General features: G+C 35.2%; 1 protein-coding gene across 1 annotated transcript in view; it reads right to left on the bottom strand.

The window, feature by feature from the left end:
• Window positions 1-5,425: 5,425 nt before the first annotated feature.
• LOC125648407 (protein smoothened-like) overlaps window positions 5,426-18,970 on the bottom strand; it is a 39,977-nt gene continuing 26,432 nt past the window's right edge. The window contains exons 10-12 of the mRNA XM_048875509.2: window positions 17,132-17,268; window positions 16,871-17,011; window positions 5,426-12,282 (exon numbers count right to left, since the gene is read on the bottom strand). Coding sequence (XP_048731466.1) covers window positions 11,087-12,282; window positions 16,871-17,011; window positions 17,132-17,268 — 1,474 coding nt within the window. The 3' untranslated portion in view covers window positions 5,426-11,086. The remainder of the gene's footprint in view (window positions 12,283-16,870; window positions 17,012-17,131; window positions 17,269-18,970) is intronic.

The following is an 18,970-nucleotide window of genomic DNA, read 5'->3' as shown; positions in this document are numbered from 1 at the left end:
AGACTCATAGTCTAAGGCGATTTCGGCCATTTTTGTAACTGCATATCGTTCAAATCTGCGCAAATAGGTGTCCATTTCATCTTTCCCATCCTCAAAAGCTGGAATTTTCGGTCCCTTAAACTTAACACTCACCTCATCGATTCCTGTGGCTTTAAGTTTCTCTTTCTGGTGCAGTATTTCCATTTGTTGCTGATGGACCAGTTGCTGCAGTTGAATATCTTTCTCCTGTCTCTCTCTCGTTCGCTTATATTCTAACTCTTCTCTCACTCGCTCCCTTTCTCCCTGCCGCTCTTCGCATTGAATATTCTGCTGAGCTTTAACAAATTCTCTAAGAGTATCCTTGTAACCTAACGATACTCCATAGACAATAATCATTTTTAAAGCCTCTGTCATAATGAAAGTTCATGTAACAGAAATTTATACAGACAACAAAATAAAGAAATTTCCCCCACATACCAGTCGATACACACCTGGGTTTAGTACATTGTAGCAAAACGGTACACACAACTTTATTTTACGCAATCGTCACATTACGTGAAACGCTAACTACTTACATATACACAACTTACTGAGGTGTTGCATCAATTTGGAAATTTCGTGATATCAGCACTAGATGACCCCAAGGTCCAGTTTAACTGTTGTCCAATAATCTACAAAATTCAGCGATTTAGTGAATATAATTAAACAATCAATCAAAAAGTATATCAAGTTACTATAATACTTAGTTAGATCTAAGTACTTCAGACAAAGTACAATTCTATAGATGATTGAAAATTTTAATTTAATACAATCATACAATGAAAAGTTCAAAATTGAAAATTTTAAAAGTTCGTGCTGGTTAATCCATTTCTTTAACTTCAGCACCAAGGTACGTAGAGACGACTACTTCAAAAGTTCAAATCATACTCAGATGTTGTTAGATTCATGTCGTCTTTTCGAATAATTGGTGGTGTCCTGAAGATGTGCAATGATGTTTCGGAATTTTCATTTTCACCATGAGGCCCGAAAGAAGGTAGAAAACCGAAGTTTACTCTAAAGACATACTTGTATCTGGTTTCCAGAACAGTCACTCCCCTTGCAGTTTACGCAGTCATCAAATCATCGTTTGATAGATGATTGGTGGTGTCCTATAGATGTGTAATAAGGTTTCGGAATTTTCATTTTCATCCTGGGGCCCAAATGTGGGTAGAAAAACGACGTTTTCTCTAAAAAAAAAATCCTTTGTTCCCATAACTCCTCTTAAAATTTATGTAGTCGCCAAATCACCTTTTGGAGGATGATTCGTGGTGTCCTGTTGATGTGCAAGAAGCTTTCAGAATTTTTATTTTCATCCTAGAGGCCAAATTGGGGTAATAAAAATACTGTAAACCAACTTTTATTCGCGTGCGAGAAAATTTCGCGAGATTCACGAGATTTCTTGTCGCGAACCAGTCCGTGACTGTCTATCATAGGCTCGATTGATTGATTTTATATTGTTTAACTCTCGGGATTTTTCATTGCCGGTGAAGGCCTGCAAAATTCAGGCCTATGCTCGGCGCTTACGGCCTTTGAGCAGGGAGGGATCTTTATCTTGCCATACCTACTGTGATACGGGTCCTCAGTTTTTGCACTCTCATCCGAAGGACCACCCCATTTAGTCGCCTCTTACAACAAGCAAGGGGTACTGAGGACCTATTCTAACCCGGATTCCCAGGGCATCATAGGCTCGATCGCGAATATTATTCGCCGCGAACCAGTTTATCGCGAAATAAAGTAGCCGCAAATAAAAATTGGTTTACAGCAGACGGTTCTTTTTTGACACCCCCTAGCTCCTAATTTCCAAAACTCCGACGACATTTACGCAGTAGCCAAATCACCGTTTGGAAGTAATTTATGGTTTCCTATAGATATGCAATAAGGTTTCAGAATTATCATTTCCAACCTGGGAGGTAACTGTGTGTGTGTGTGTGTGTGTGAAAAACAGCGCTTTTCTATAGAAAAACCTGGTTCCGAGAACTCCTCTTACACTTTATGCTGTCGACAAATCCATCATTTGGGAAACGATTGGTGGTATCCGTTAGATGTGCAATACGTTTTGGGAATTTTATTTTTCACCTTGAAGGGCAAATGGGGTAGAAAAACGATGAACAAAAAACAAAAACCCGGTGCTCACTGCATTGTGAAACAAGAATGTATTTGCTTTAAGGGTTGGAATCTCAACCATTTTAAAGATAGTTGAACAATAAAAAAAATCCTACAAGCAATACAAAATAAAGAGTTGGGAAAACACAGACCCCTGAATGTACCAGAGGTGGGATCAGGTGCCTAGGAGGAGTAAGCATCCCCTGTCGACCGGTCACATCCACCGTGAGCCCTATATCTTGATCAGGTAAAAGTTATCCGTAGTCAGTGTGCCAATAATTAAACGCCTAACAATTAGTGTGATATACATCAGACATCATTTGTCCCAATGATAGGTTGTATTGGTATTATCATTGTGGTTTCTTTGCTAGTTACACAAGTACGGCGGGGAGAATCTTGGAAGCAAACACTTGCGTCTTGTGACAACATCTAGTCTTCTTTGTTTTACAGCACCTCTCCGGATTTCCCATCCCTATGACAGTTGTAGCTTTCCTGTTCTTCAAAGGGGCATGGACACGAATTTTGATCGATTGAAATTGGCAGTGATCAATCTCATAACTCCTATAAGGAATACAAAATAAGGGATCAGGTGCTTTTTCAGGTCCTTATAATGACCTAGTTTGCCAATACAACATATCTTTGGGTTAAATGCCGTCTGACATGTTTCATACCGATTATTAGACTGTTCTTGGCACACTGATTTTGACTATGGATTGCTCCCTTTACCTGATCAAGATATAAGGCTTACGGTTGGTGTGACCGATCGACAGAAGATACTTACTCCTCCTAGACACCTGACCCCACCTCTGGTATATCCAGGGGTCCGTGTTTGCCCAACTCTCTATTTTGTATTCCTTAAAGAAGTTGTGAGCTTGATCACTGTTCGTTGTCTTCGCCTTTCATTCAACTTGCATAATAGTCACGCAACGAAGAGTCCAAACAGATCTTTTCCAGAAGAAACATGTTCTAAACACTGAATTAATCCATTTTTCTTACAGTGGAAAATTTATGCTTCATTTCTCCAGAGTTAAAATACATGATCTGAATTACAGCGCAGCTTGGCTGTCACGTGGTCGACCTCATTTTGGATACCCCCTTCCATTCGGGTCGCTTATATTTCACCAGATTCGAATGCTCTTGCCAAATCTTATAATTTAGTTAGTATCAATCTCTAGTAATTTTCTCCTCAAATAATTAGAAACACATTTTTCCATGACTTGAATGCGAATACTTTCCTCCTTTGTCACAAAATTCATTTTTTTTTTTTTACGAAAACGGGTCACTAGTCTATAGTTTCTGAAGACAGCTGGTACATCCTTCGGAACACGTGCCCTTCATACAGCGTGTTGTCTTTTGGGCTGATTTAACGCCTTCAAAGTCCCTCAAATAAGGAGTCATATGGGATTAAAAGTATTTCCAAAATATCTTAAAATCTATTACAAATTTATTAACCATAGTTATTCGTTTAACGTTCATCAACTACTTATATCTTAAAGGATATTGGTTATGTACTGAGATTTATAAGGGAATATTGTATGAAACTTTGATACCCTTTATCCTTACAAAAACAACAACAAAAACCGAACAAAATATGCTCAATAACATACGATTTTCAAATTTTTTTCTTGCGAACACTGGCTCCTAAAACTATATATCCAAATTATCTCGAACTGAAAAACATTTTGTGAACGTTTCAGAACAAAGATCGGAGATAATGACAAGACCCATACAATGATAAGAAAGTTTAGGGACCAGTCCCTGAAATAAGGAGCCAGCTAGAGGATGTCAGCAAATTAACAGTAATGTAAGGGATTAGTGGTCAACATGACGACCCTTCACGTAATGAGAACTTTAAATGGACATTATGTTCGAAATTTTCATTCTTTCCATCACTAAAACTCTAGATAACTTTCTAAAGCATTACAAAACAAAATTGCTCGTTAATTCATATCAGGATCAGAATTGTATGATGTATTGCACCTATCGCACCACATCATTAAACAATCGAACAGAAGACCTCCATGTTATGTTTCAAAACAAAGTTTAGAAACATGTTTTGACTCTTGTTTCTTGTTCTTCTTTCCCCCATTACTTTTTCTCAGGGAATGTTCTCAGAAACCACATTTGTAAGAGATCAATATGAAGCCTGTTCTGAATGATAGTGCATTATTTGTCGACGTGCAGAACGAATGTCATTTTCTCTGAACATGTGAATGTACATTGGAGTTTTGGTACACTAACGTTGGAATCAATCTTTTTTTTCTTTCATGAAATTGTTTGCATTTTATATCGTAAGTATATCTTGAAATTCTAAACTGATTGGCGTGTTCAAAATGACCTGTGTATTTCATTTTAATACGATAACACTTGATTATTATCAAGAAATACTTTGAAACCTCAGACATATACATTTTACCTGTGACAGTGTGGTTTCTAACCAGCAATAATACTGGTGGAGTTTGTAGCGACGAGTGAGAGGAAGATCTGAGAAACTGAAAAGGAAACATGGCTTTTAACTGTATATAGTCCGGCCGAAAAGTTTCAAGCACACACTACGTCCAAATTCGAAAATTATTGTTGGAGACAGCTCCGACAGGAATGAAGCAAACTACGCTATTGTACGTATATTTAGAACTGAATCGATACCAACCTGTAAATAGCTTAAAATTAAATTTGCTTTATCTAATTATTGCAGAATTATCAATGATTTGTTTAATCTATTTTCTGAATTATCAATACTTGATAAACTCAACGTCTGCACAATGATTGTCGTTGAAGGAACCTCACCCATATAAAGATATTTTCATAAAAAAAATTACTCACCCAAACTGAGCATGGATGACAAGCTCAGATCGTTGACAGTTTTAGTCAGAACTCTTGGTTCTATGCTTGGTAGCGTCTATAGTTGTCATTATTGACAGCGCTACCAGAGGCAAAACATGGATGCATACTCAACTGTGAACTAACCTGCATCATCACGATGGCTACCAAACAGTCAATGAGAAGGGCAGACCTGGAGTGGCTCCGTCAAGGCTTTATATGGACAGTGACCTTCACTTCTGGTCTCGGTCGTGATGACCGATTTTTTCCTCTTGGTATTACTCAAGATTCATATCCAGTGACATGGTTTCACAGATAATGATGTTATCAGAAATTGCACGGAATGCACCTTCAAGGCATAGCTGCATGCCCCCAGGATAAATATACTTTGAAACTGATGATTTCCTTTAAATAAAAGCTAACTTAGGTCAAGTGTGAAAGGGAAAATAAGAACAAAAACTCTCCTCAAGAAATAGAAAGAAAATTATGTTAAAAAAGAATCTTTATTTTATGCAGCTCTAAGACTACTTTTTTCTACAAAAAAGTCTATGCCATACATTTACATTGTAATAACAAAAATGACATTTGAGGATTTATCTTTATACGTTGCATTCTATAACTAAAAGTTTGCACTATTCATTAAATCTATGCATACAAGAATGTGTGGCCATAACAAAAAAAAATATGTAAATCGAAGATATCAATTTTAAAAGAGAAAAAACAACATTAAAACTATGGTACAATGGGCTAATGCTTTTTATACACATCAATGCTTAAAAACATTTAGCAGGGAAAAAACATCCTGAAAATTATCTATAAATCAGCTGTCATAAAATGTCATAATAAAATGGAGATTCTACTGGAGGTAAAAATAACCCAGTCTAGAACATGGCACTGATCATCAATGAAGCACTTTTGTTGGAAGACACTGAATTCAATTATTTAAAAGGTTTTAACGACTAGTTGTTGTTACACAATTCATGATACTTAATGAAATCCGTGTTAAATGAAAAGTGTCAAATGATTATGCCAAAACATTCATAATATCAAACTGTTTCATGAGTAGAACGATTAAGTCACACAATGACCAGAACAATGCATAGTTACAATGTAAACCAAAGTGCGAGATACTCCTACAAGTATAAACACCAATAACATGATTACCTCACTGGAACTCAATCATGGTATTCATATAATATTCAAAATCAAGAATTGGCACTTTCATCACATTTTACAGTAAATTCTATTTAAGCATCTACATAGCCAAATATCACTTTACATGTCTACTGTAGCTATGACCTATACAACAGTAATGTGTGTGGGTTTTTTTCTTTTGAAAATGTATATGTCTATTTCGTTGTATCATCATTCTTGATATGTTGCAGTTGAAATAACTAAATTTGTCACATATACTGACATGCAAAAGAAAAGCAACCCCAATCAAACGTTTAAATAATTTTGAATTGCTTATCATATTACACCCTCTCAAGAAATCCACAGCTGACTGAACTCGGTCACACCTTGTGTCTGCGAGACATGTCCGGATTAGCACTGATATATGTGACAGCATTTCTTGTGTCTCAAGTCTGTTTGTTATCTTCAGGTATCTGGTAAAGAATAGTCTGACATTGTTTGTTTCTCGTATTGCTTAAATGATGCCTAGGCTAACTAATGATGCACAGTGCAGTTACAACTGTTGGTTGGAAAAACCCAAAACGCTGTGACAAAAGCTCAGAATGTCCAAAAAAGCACAATATCTCATCTCTACAAACACCTTAGACTGACTGCTACAAATGTCAAAGGCCCTCGATCTGGCTGACCGAAGGTCACAATGCCTCGTCATGATCATTTAATGAGATACTGCAGTTGAAAAACCGGTTTAGAACTGCACAACAAAATGCAAGCGAGACACCAGGGACACATCATCCAAGAATATGCGGAGGTACTGTGCTGAGGCGTCTCCGTTCCTATATACACACAAACAAATCGTGTCACAAACTCTATACACAAACAAACCATGTCACTAACTCTATACACAAACCATGTCACAAACTCATGCAAACAAACCATGTCACTAACTCTATACACAAACAAACTGTGTCACAAACTCTATACACAAACAAACCGTGTCACTAACTCTATACACAAACAAACCGTGTCACTAACTTTATACACAAACAAACCGTGTCACAAACTCTACAAACAAACCATGTCACTAACTCTATACACCATGTCACTAACTCTATACACAAACAAACCATGTCACAAACTCATGCAAACAAACCATGTCACTAACTCTATACACAAACAAACTGTGTCACAAACTCTATACACAAACAAACCGTGTCACTAACTCTATACACAAACAAACCGTGTCACAAACTCTATACACAAACAAACCGCATCATGAACTCTATACACAAACAAACTGTGTCACAAACTCTATACACAAACAAACCGTGTCACTAACTCTACAAACAAACCGCATCACAAACTCTATACACAAACAAACCATGTCACAAACTCTATACACAAACAAACCGCATCACGAACTCTATACACAAACAAACCGTGTCACTAACTCTACAAACAAACCGTGTCATGAACTCTGTAAACAAACAAATGGTGTCATGAACTCTGTAAACAAACAAATCGTGTCACGAACTCTATGCATCACAGAATTCTAGTAATGGGAAATATTCATTGTTGAAGTATGAAAATTTCAAAGGCTACCACCTCTCCAGTCTTGACATTTTTTGTCAAAGCGATTAGGGCTAACACTAAATTTACTGCATTTAGAGAATAGATGTGTTTCTTCTATTACCAGTAGTTGTAAAAATTAAACAATATATCTGAATGAAATGATAAAAGTATAACTAAAAATTGGAGGTTGCATTTCTTTTGCACGTCAATATATTTGGAGAATGAAAATCTATATCTTAAATTACAAAATACATTGGTAAAATGTATGGTTTGATTGTAAGGGTATAAAACAATGGGAACAATGATGAAATTGTCCAAATTTCTTCCATTGTGTTTAAACTCTACCAATACAAACTACAGGATATTAATACATGTGAACATTGGTGCAACACAATGAAAAATGGTTGCAATATGTAATTTGCTGATAAAAAAAGCACACAACCAATAAAAACATTACAGTAAAGTATTTTATGATAATTATTCTATTAAATCACTAACAACAAAAGGTCCCCACCACTCACCTGAACATTAAGAGGCATAAAGCAAACAAATTTGTCTATGCAACATGAGGTTGCTCGTGTATCAATTCAAAACCTCCGAGTATCTTATGAATTTTCACCTTCCCTGGTCCCAGCAGTCATACTACAATACCAGCACTTGCACATTGATTTTACCACTTGTACCATTTTGGTTTACAGGAAGAATATAATTTGGAACATATAAAGCAATGATCAAATTTGATACCCTAAAATAACACTATATAAGGATGCTTGCATATCAATCTGACAATCTATACCTTAATGGTTCTTCAGAAAACTTTTAAATATACAACCAATGTTAAACTTTTAACCCCTATTGTGGCCCCAACCTTGGCCTGGGAGCTATGGTATTACAAACCTGAAACTATGCTACATGGATATGCTTGCACATAAATTTGACAATCTGAATCCGAGTGTTTCTTGGGAAAAATGCAAAACACTGGCCCCGTTAGAAATGCAAAACATTTACAGATATGCTACGTGCCAGACACATTTTAACATTTACAGATATGCTACGTGCCAGACACATTTTGATCAGAAGAGCTTACTTGAGCTAAACATTAAAAAATATTCCAAGACACAACCTACTCAAAGTTCTATAAAAACAACTAATAAATTTTACAACCTCCGACATACAATATAGCATTGTACACCTAGAACAGAACATAACAGTATATATCTACTTCAACTGTTCACACCTATCCTGTTATCAATACATTAAATGTGTACCCAGAATGTTATCAATACATTAAATGTGTACCCAGAAGTGATATGCTTTATGTAATATATTTTTGTTGTAATTAAATTCAATTGCATTAAATACTAGTACTGGTAATGAAATACAAACAAAAGAAGAGTACAATTTTAGGCAGTTTTAAAATCCAGGTAGTCAGGTGAACATATCCATGTAAACAAATCAAACTAACAATTAACGTATTAGCTAAAAGCAAAGAAAAAATTATAATAATCTTATTAACATCGTTTCACACAAATAATGCAGTTATCTATAAAAGTAACAGTAAACAAACCAACAAAATATACTACCACATAAACGAGGTCTAATAAGTATTATAAAATGCTTATGTGCTTTGCTGAAAATGAATATTTTATTATGCTAATACAGCATGAAAGAGATTCTTCTGTGACTAAGTAATGAGATTCATTATGTACACTACAACTAAACGTAAGTATTAGAAGTGGTAGTTTTCTCTGTATAACAACACTCTTTATACTGTATATCATTAATTCTCATGGCATTAATTTGCGATATATATCCACCAATTCCTCCATAAATTTAACTGAACGACAAAAAGGAATAACTCTTCAACCCTAAAATCTGGTCCTCACAAACAGGCTTTTCATTTTCCACAAAAAATTCACCACACAAAACAAGTGATTCTACAGTTAAAGTAATACAAAGCTTATCAATCAGTAATGAAACAGATTTCATGCAAATTGCTGGATATTGAATTGAAGAAATTTCTGCCATGTGTTATTATTAAAAACTTCTGTCTCAATACAGTATCAACACTTCGGCCATGAGTTATATCCCTTTGTGGGGCCAGCCAAAGGTCAATTGGTGAAAAGCCAAGTTTTGTTTTCCTTCTTTACCTTACCCAAAGCAAGAGGTTATTACTGTGGATTTTAGCTAATTATCAAGCTTTCATACTTATATTACTTTAATGAGTTGCCCCAACTTGGGGCATTATTGTAATTGACTGCAATTGATGGCAAAATAACAAATGTCAAAGCTACAGATCAGAAAATCACAAAGGCCAACATAGGGAAATACATTTTTTCACCAGGAGATGGCGGACAAGGGACGTAACTTGCATGAAGTGTTGATACATGTATCGAAAGCTTGCTTGCAAAATCAGTTTTAATACTGTATTTTGAGAGGAAAGAAAAGTATATTGCAATACCAAATTGAATTAAATACTGCATTACCATAGAATCATTTACAAGGATTAAATTACATATATATCTATGACACGGAGATAAGGCGACTGCACATTAAAAAGCAAGAGACCCGTGGGCCACATTGCTCACCTGGGCACGAAGACATCTGGAGCAAAATGTCAGACATGACTTCATGTGGTTCAATTTAACAATTATGGAAACTTGTACACTTTGAAAAGATTTTAATTCAAAATATGTAACCAATATGAAACTCTAAACCCCTATTGCCCTGGTTTCTTGGGGTCTGAAATTACACTATATGCAAATGATGCTTGCAAAAAAACAATTTTTAACCTTGTGGGTCTTGAGAACTTTTTTTCAAACATTTTCCCTTTTATAACTATACATGTATTTTGAACACTTATTGTGGCGCCGCCCTGAGACTTAACTTACAATACGTGAAGATGCTCGCATGTTAACTCAACAATCTGTTCTCTTGCGATTCTTCATAAAAACCTGTCAAAGATGGTTTTAGAAATATAACCAATGCTATACTCTGAACTCCTGTTGTGGCCCTGGGGGTCATGGTATCAACAAACCTAATAAAACATTAGGACATTTGCTGATAATATAATAAAGATATCAAAGATTTTCCCCATATATAACCAATGTTATACTTTGAACCCTTAACGTGTCCACATCATGGCTCCAGAGATTATGGTAAGAATATAAAACAACATGGGGATGCTTGCATCTGAACTCTTGTGGTTCTTGAGAACAAGACTTTCAAATTATAACCAATGTTAAACTTTGAACCTTATTGTAGCCCCACGAGTACCCTTGGGATTATGGTATAAATAAACTTTAATCTTCAGTATATCAGCAATACTTCTTCCAAGTGAAAAGTATAAAAATGCCAGACACCAGACAAATCTGATCAGAAAAGCTCCGCTGAGCCTTCAGCTTAGGTGAGCTTAAAATAAATTGGCAGGATTCTGTAGATTTCAACTAGATGAGGTATAAGGGTCATGAATATCTTCAATTTCAACAGCAGTTGTTTCCCCTGGAAGCTGCCTAGTAAAAGACCTTTCTGACTTGGCTGAGGATGTTCTAGTGGATCTGGCCGACCCCTGGCGACCACTGTTTCTGCTGGTGGCTGAATTAGCCTGTCGATGCTGCCTGTAAAACATTTCTGCCATTTCCAAAGTGACATCTTTTGATCGACTTCGCATATAACCACTTGCACTATTTTGCCTGCTATTCGTACTGTCTTGTCTTTTACTTGCACTATCATGACGTCTGCTTGTACTGTCCTGTCTTCTGCTTACACTATCATGACGTCTGCTTTCCCCATCTTGCCTTCTGTTTGCACTGTTATGCCTTCTGCTCTCACCGTCTTGTCTCTTACTGGTGTTCTCTTGTTTTTGGTTTTCACTACTTTGTCCACTTGCAGTGCTTTGTCTTTTGCTTCTACTCTCCTCACGTTTACTTGCACTGTCATGCCTTGTGCTTGTACTTTGATGACATATACTACCACTTTCTGATCTTCTGCTGCTACCATGTCTTCTGCTACTTAATCTAACTAAGCCACTGGTGCTGGGCTCTTCTGTTTCGGATGTTACATAACCACTGACTGAACCTGTCTCTGTCTTTCTCCGTTTCCTGTCACCCCATGATCTAATTGACTCTCTTTCACTTTTGTCTGTACTTTCCAATTCTTTCAATTTAGCATTAAGTTCACCCATGTATGCACTAGCAGCAAATATTGAGAAATTTGTCATTTTGCCAAGACGTTTGGGTGGCTCTGGCAGGGTTACTGCATCAAGACTGTTCTGATGAGAATATGAAGTAATTGAGACAGCTTCCATGCTATTCTTCTCCACATCTATATCTACACCATGAGCTGAAGCTCGACTAGCAGAGGAATTCCCACTACCTCTTCTGCCATGCCTGCCTGCTCGTCTGCCACCATAAGCTGCAGATGACATGGCATTTGAGATTGGTCCCAGAACAGGCAATATCCTATTCCTCTTCAATTTTCTGGCCTTTTTCTTCTTCTTTGCCTTGCTTCTTTTTCTAGCCTTTGCATATTCAACCTCCATATCATCATCACTCATTCTGAACTGGCCCTGTGCTGCACTGATCTGTGAGTCTATAGAGTGTCTCCTGGAAGCCATCTTTGAGGCTGCAGATCCTATATCTGAAAAGATGAAATGGTTTTATCAAGTTAATCATTTTTCAACATAAGATTATCTTTTTCTAAATTAGTTAATTTTTCCCAGATAAAATAACATACATGCACTTTTATCTATTCATCTCAAAATCACAATGGGGTTAAAATAATTTGTTTTTGTTAAAAAACAAATGTCTCCCCAGCTCCCTAAATTGAAAGTGTTCCAAATTACACCCCTTTCCCCTTAATTTACTGCATGGTATGGAGGAAGAAGCATGAGCAGGAACATAGACATTATGAACTGCACTTTGTGCATTGAGGAAAAAGATAAAGAAAAAATTCAATATTGATATAACCTACATGTATATCATTGTTGTCTATGATACAACAATAATGACTGTTATGCTGAAATACCACTAAGGAAGTGAACATACCCGTGTACATGAAAAAAAAGCTATAAAACATCCATCTTTGATCCACTGTAAATTGTAGAAAAATATTAGATCCCTGGGTCCAAACAATGTGAACATATTAAATGATAATGTAGTATTATACAAAATTTCAAGGCTATCCAATGAGCCATATCTAGAAGAAGTGTTCACAAGCTATTTTACACTTTCTACTCCTCTTACATCCACTATAACTTTAAGGATAACAATGGGATTCTCCTGTCCCGTCAATATGCACATCCTAGATCTATTACCGTATAACAGGTTTTTTACTCGTGATAATCCAATTTTCGCTCTCAATGCGAGTATTTTTGAATCGCAAACAATTAAATTTGCTTAAAATTTGCACTGATTGTGTACCATATCTTACAAGATAAGAATAACTCAGTGAGTAGAAACTCACCACCTAAGATGTAGTATTAATTATCTTAAACGGTGGTCAGGCATTATCACTCTGTAAACGCATCTGTTTAACTGGTTGAGTGACAAAACGCATAATGGTAATGTTTGTTCTGTACAAATTTGAAACCTGTCAAATGTCAATTAATTTGTAACTTGGAGAACTGCAAACAAAGAACTACGCAAATAAAAAAAATAACAGTGTTTTGGGGGATTTTCACAAAAGAGGTATAGCGCATTTGCTGACGAAAAGGACGACTCAGAAATCTAAATGGAAAACACCGGTTTCCAATAATAGACTGGCGTGTTATATTTAAATATAAGGCCAACGTTTTTGATGTTTCGTTAACCAAGATAAATAACTGTCGCAGTTTATCATTACTGACATTTATATGAGTCGTTCTTTAATCAATAAACCATTTTCCTATTTGGAATGATGAACAGTACAATATTTTCATAGGTGCATTCATATTACACAACAACCCTTTTACATATGGCATTACTTAACTGACTGTCTTTTTCTGACATGACTGCAGCACCTTTAATAGATTTCATCAGTACATTTGCCGTTGGTTGATAATTCGAGTGTTTAGCTTTGCCTAAATATCATATGACAGTTGCTACATGAGTTTTTATATTTACTCTTGAGAAGTCATACTATATAACAGTTCTTTTCCTCCCTTGACCTATTTTTACTTATTACATGTTGTGCATTTGTGTCCTTTTTCTTGTAGTATTTGTTTAGCTTTTCGTCAGCCACATTACGGTTTGAAAATCCTGTGCACACATGAACATGTTAGTGTAAACAAACGGAACTACAGCGATCTTGAAATTAATTCCTTTACTTTAAGTCGTAACTTGCAAATATTAGAAGTCATGATGAAAATGATTAATATTTGTTATAATATATGTATCACATTTATAACACCCCCCTCAAGAAAACGACCCAAAAAATGAAAAGCAAAAAAAAAAAAAAAAAAAAAAAATAGATTGGGAAAATATTGGACTTGAACTCGGAATGTATGGTTTAAGTGTTAGATTACCGAGCACCTAAACCACTAGGCCACCCAGGCATGTAAGTTTAAAGGTTTAACGTTTGACAGGCTGCTATATCTCAAGGTAAATTTTGAGAACGTATTTTTCATATTTTATCCATTTTCAACAAGAGGTCCACCTTAAACCAAATTTCCTCAAATGGACTTGTGTACAATCATACTCAAGTAAAACAATTTCAGTGTTTTATTTCTGGTTTAGGGTGGCCTTTTGCAACAGTTTGCAATTTTTTAGGCCCATTACGTTACATCTACTATATTACTCTATAATCACGGTGATGTTTATGCTTATCAAATAAAGATACTATCAACATATAAATATCTTTATTAAGTAATTTGGGTAAACAGAAGTATAAACTGACATTGTATAGCAGAATATTTGTAAAAAATGATATTCAAGCAAAAAGTATTTATGTAGGCGAAATTGCGTACCAAGTGTGCTATACTCCTTTGTGATATGCAAAAATAACCCATTATATGGTATAACTTAATAATTAGGGATAGAGTACTTTGCTTGAACTTCTAATTCCTTCATTTTATGATGCACAAGAGACCTCTTAATCACACAAGTTGGTGTGACATTAGTTGTTCTACTATAATACTGTAAATATGGAAGTATCGATGTGATGAACATTTACAATCTCTCCCAGTCATATATTTAGGGGGTAGAAATTTCACCTCTATTGGATTGGAGAACTAAATTTCTGGTCGTTGACGAATCTTATGTTGTTATCTTCTATGTACAAAGACCAATCCGTAAAGCATTTTGTGAGGACATTTCATGCTGCCTGTGTTGTACAACATAGTGCCATAAATGAGTCAACTTTCATGTTTTACATTGTATATTTCATTGAAAAATATCTTTTGTTTGAACAATCATTCTGAACTCATTTTAGCTCTAATTTTCTACATTTATTACAAAACATCTGGACATAAATTCTATTCATGATTTTTTAAAAACTTTTACCAACAATTGCAGAAATATGACCAATGAAACTTTAACATCAACTTTTAGCATTCCATTTCCTTACATAATCCTTTGTAAGAGTGGAATGAAAACCTTAAAGACCCAACTTTAAGTTAACTCCCCCAAATTTTACCTGTGTGGTGATCAATGATAAGCCACTGGTCAATCAAACTTTTAACAATAGAGCTTAGGTTGATTGACATTTGCAGAGACCATGGTCTACAGCTACCTGAGAAAGATGTTTTGATAACAATCATGGCTAATGATGACCAGCAGTCTTTTGATCTCAAGGAAAGCCCTGGTATACCTGAGTTTTGATAGCATTGACTCACACCTAGAATATTTTAATGGCTAAAGTCCCCTACACAATGCTATTTATCATCGTATTTTCTCTCTCCATCTATATACATGTATTATAGATTAAACAATCAGAAATCAAATAATAATAATAAAAAAAAAAACCCCAAACAAACATAAGTTATTGGAATATTTTCTATTAATGATTTATTATGACCAGGGACCTATATACTAACGTTAGTATATATAGGTCCCTGTTATGACTTTATATTTATAAAAAAGGGAAAAAAAATGCTTGTTTGGGATACCACATGGATTATAAATTACATAATCAGAAATCAAACAATAGTAAAATAGCATAAATAAGTTATTGAGATATTTCTATTCATAATTTATCACGGCTTTATATTTATAGAGAGAGTTTTATATTTATAAAGAGAGAGAGAAATGTGTAAAACTAGCAATAATAAAGATAGATGAAATGATATGGCATGACAATAGTGTTGCATACGTATGACAATAATTACTCATTTAGTCAATGATTGAGAGTAAGGGAGAGAGAAGGGGGGGGGGGGACTAGCTATGTGTCAGCTTCTGTTTGGGATACCATCGTTACACAAATACTACGTCCACAGAAACCCTAAAGAGAGAGAGAGGAGGGGGTGTAGTCATATTAGCTTCTGTTTGGGATGCCATCGTTACACAAACACTACAGCCACAGAAACCCTACAGACGGCCCATATTGAGGGGTATCTTGATCATTCTTCATTTGGTTGTACATGTACACAGATCTACTTGGATTTATTCATTCTCTCGAAATATGGATATTTTATCTACTACACCCACGACACCGCGAACTCCCAGGACACCAGGAAGTGCCCGGAAACGCTGGGTAATATTATATTTAGGAAATTATTTATATACGATATATAACAGTTTAATTAGAAGTTTTAAAAAGCACAGGTTTAGAAATGGGCTAAACCTGTTATCTGTAATACATAAATATGACCAAGTTTGAAGGTTTACGGGAAATAGAAATGCGGTATGCATGTAAGTAGAAATTTTAATTCTTTTTTTGGCACAAATCAAGACACTAAGCATAATTTGTGATAACCTGAGAAGTTTCCTGTGTATATCATAAAAATATACACAACAACTGATCTCTTGGCCAGGTAAATAACATTGACCATGGATAAGCTCCGCCCACATTCACTGATCCATGGAGAAACCTTGTGGTGTTTTTTGTTTGTTTGTCTGAGCCTACCTGAGTGAGTATTTCCTAAGCATGCCTGAGTCTCAGTATTTCCTGAGCATGCCTGAGTATGAGTATTTCCTGAACCTACCTGAGTCTGAGTATTTCCTGAGCATGTCTGAGTCTGAGTATTTCCTGAGCGTGCCTGAGTCTGAGTATTTCCTGAGCCTACATGAGTCTGAATATTTCCTGAGCTTACCTGAGTCTGAGTATTTCCTGAGCGTGCCAGCAGTGGGGTGCATCATACCCCCCCTTCTCTTAACCAGCTTTGGCATGGCTGCTCGGAAGTCTGAAGACATGCTGTTGTTAGAACTCATGCTGTTCAGGTCAAACTTCATTCCTGATAAAAAAATGTGTGAAATTTTCAAAAAGCTTTTTCCTATACAAAGTCTGAAAACATATATGCTATCAAACAGAAAGAGCATAAAATTCATTTTTATTTCCGAAAATATAATTTTACCAAGTGGATCATCATGGGTGCTAGCAAAGCTGATAGATAGTCGGCCATTGTTCAGCTCTTTCCTCTTCTCAAAAGCCTTAGCTATTACCTTGTGTTTCTTCAGTTTGATTGGTTTGTTTGAAGGCTTCCTAAAAACTCTGAAGAAGAAATGTTTACTTCAAATTAAGCATGTAGCAACTGGCTGCAATTCTACATCTTTTTTTTTTATTTATTGTCAGAGAATTTGATTCCTTTATCAAGCAAACATAGGTAATTTATTTTCAAATCTGAAGAATAAACTAAAACATCAATACATAGAATTTCCATGAATTAATATTTATCACTCTTACTGTATACAGTTTTTAATTCATTCATTATTATTCAAGCAATATCAAATTCACGGTTTTATGTCAATTTTATATATAAAATGGTATGACTATTTAAAGCAGTTTTGATTTCACAGTTTTGACCTGAGTGAAAAAAACCCCCAAAAAATTAAACTGCAGCAAATTAAGACAGTATACATTACTTTTAACTTCCTTAACAATGAAGTGCACCACCACAGCACATGATACGCCCGTCAGATGTTCATTCATTATAAATAGATAAAAGTGAATGACACAAAATCATGTCAACCCAAGGTAAAATCAAAATTATTCCTTGTAATGTGTTTATTACACGTTACAATTGACTTGTTAATATATCTCTTGAATTGTTCAAATTACATATAAATTCCAATGCATATTTTCATTTTATTCATATATTTAGATAATTTCTTTCACATGGTATGGATCACTTATTTTTGGTTGTACAAAGATCATACTCATTAATTAATCTTTAACTGGACAGATGTAATTGAGCTCTTATCAAAATAATCTTTGAATCTCCAGCTGATCTCTGAAACACCATGGCTTACTTCGTAGGGGCTGATGGAATCTGAATTGACAGAGAGATTAAACTGCTTCAAAGCCCATCATCATTCCCATGAGACAATGTGATGTGCTTGTTAAGTCTTTGCAAATTTTGTAGTACAATACTGCAAATATTTATATTATTAATGTTAGAAACAAAATAATTATTCATATTAATATTTATGTAGCTACATTTTATAAAAAAAAAAATGTGTATTTCTTGTAATGATTATTGAACAGAGTTACTGAATTACATTCTAACATATGTAGGGATTACTTTCCATTTCAAAAGTTTGAATGACCAAATTTTAAGCTACAATTTACATTTTTATACAGATGAACAAACTGACAAAGTTTATTGATTCTAGGACTTAATTGTATCTACATGAGCCAAAAAAAGGATTATGCCGAATCATCTTAATTTATAGGTCATAGTGACCTTGTAGGGCACCCCACACCTTCTAAGATGCATTAACTGACCAAGTTTGATAATTTTAGACCAAATAAGCGGGACAGACGGATGAACAGACAGACGGACGGACAAAATCGCCATACCATATGTCCCATCTAAAAACGGACGTATAAAATCTATCGTAAGTAGTAAATCAAAGGTCTTGTTATAATATATCAAAGTACATGTATATAACTAACACTTCATATTAAAGTAGCTTTCTTCAGAATACAGTACACAGTTTTTAAATCACTCTTGGTTATTTCCACAGTTTTTTTTGTCTAAATTCTTATCCACACTGCTTTAAATTCAATTCAATGTAAATGTCATGGTAAGGTTTAAATTCCCTACAGTTTCATTTTCACAGTTTTTGGCTCCACAGTGAAAATAGCGAAAATGAAGTGAAAATAAGGCTGCACACAGTAGGAATAATGAAATACATTAGTAGACATTAACGGCAAACTAACAACTCAACTGTATGACAAACGGGATGACTTC

This window comes from Ostrea edulis, chromosome 6 (genome assembly GCF_947568905.1).
Source record: "Ostrea edulis chromosome 6, xbOstEdul1.1, whole genome shotgun sequence".
NCBI lineage: Eukaryota > Metazoa > Mollusca > Bivalvia > Ostreida > Ostreidae > Ostrea > Ostrea edulis.
The sequence above is the reverse complement of the archived record's forward strand: the minus strand, read 5'-3'. Positions and strand labels throughout refer to the sequence as shown.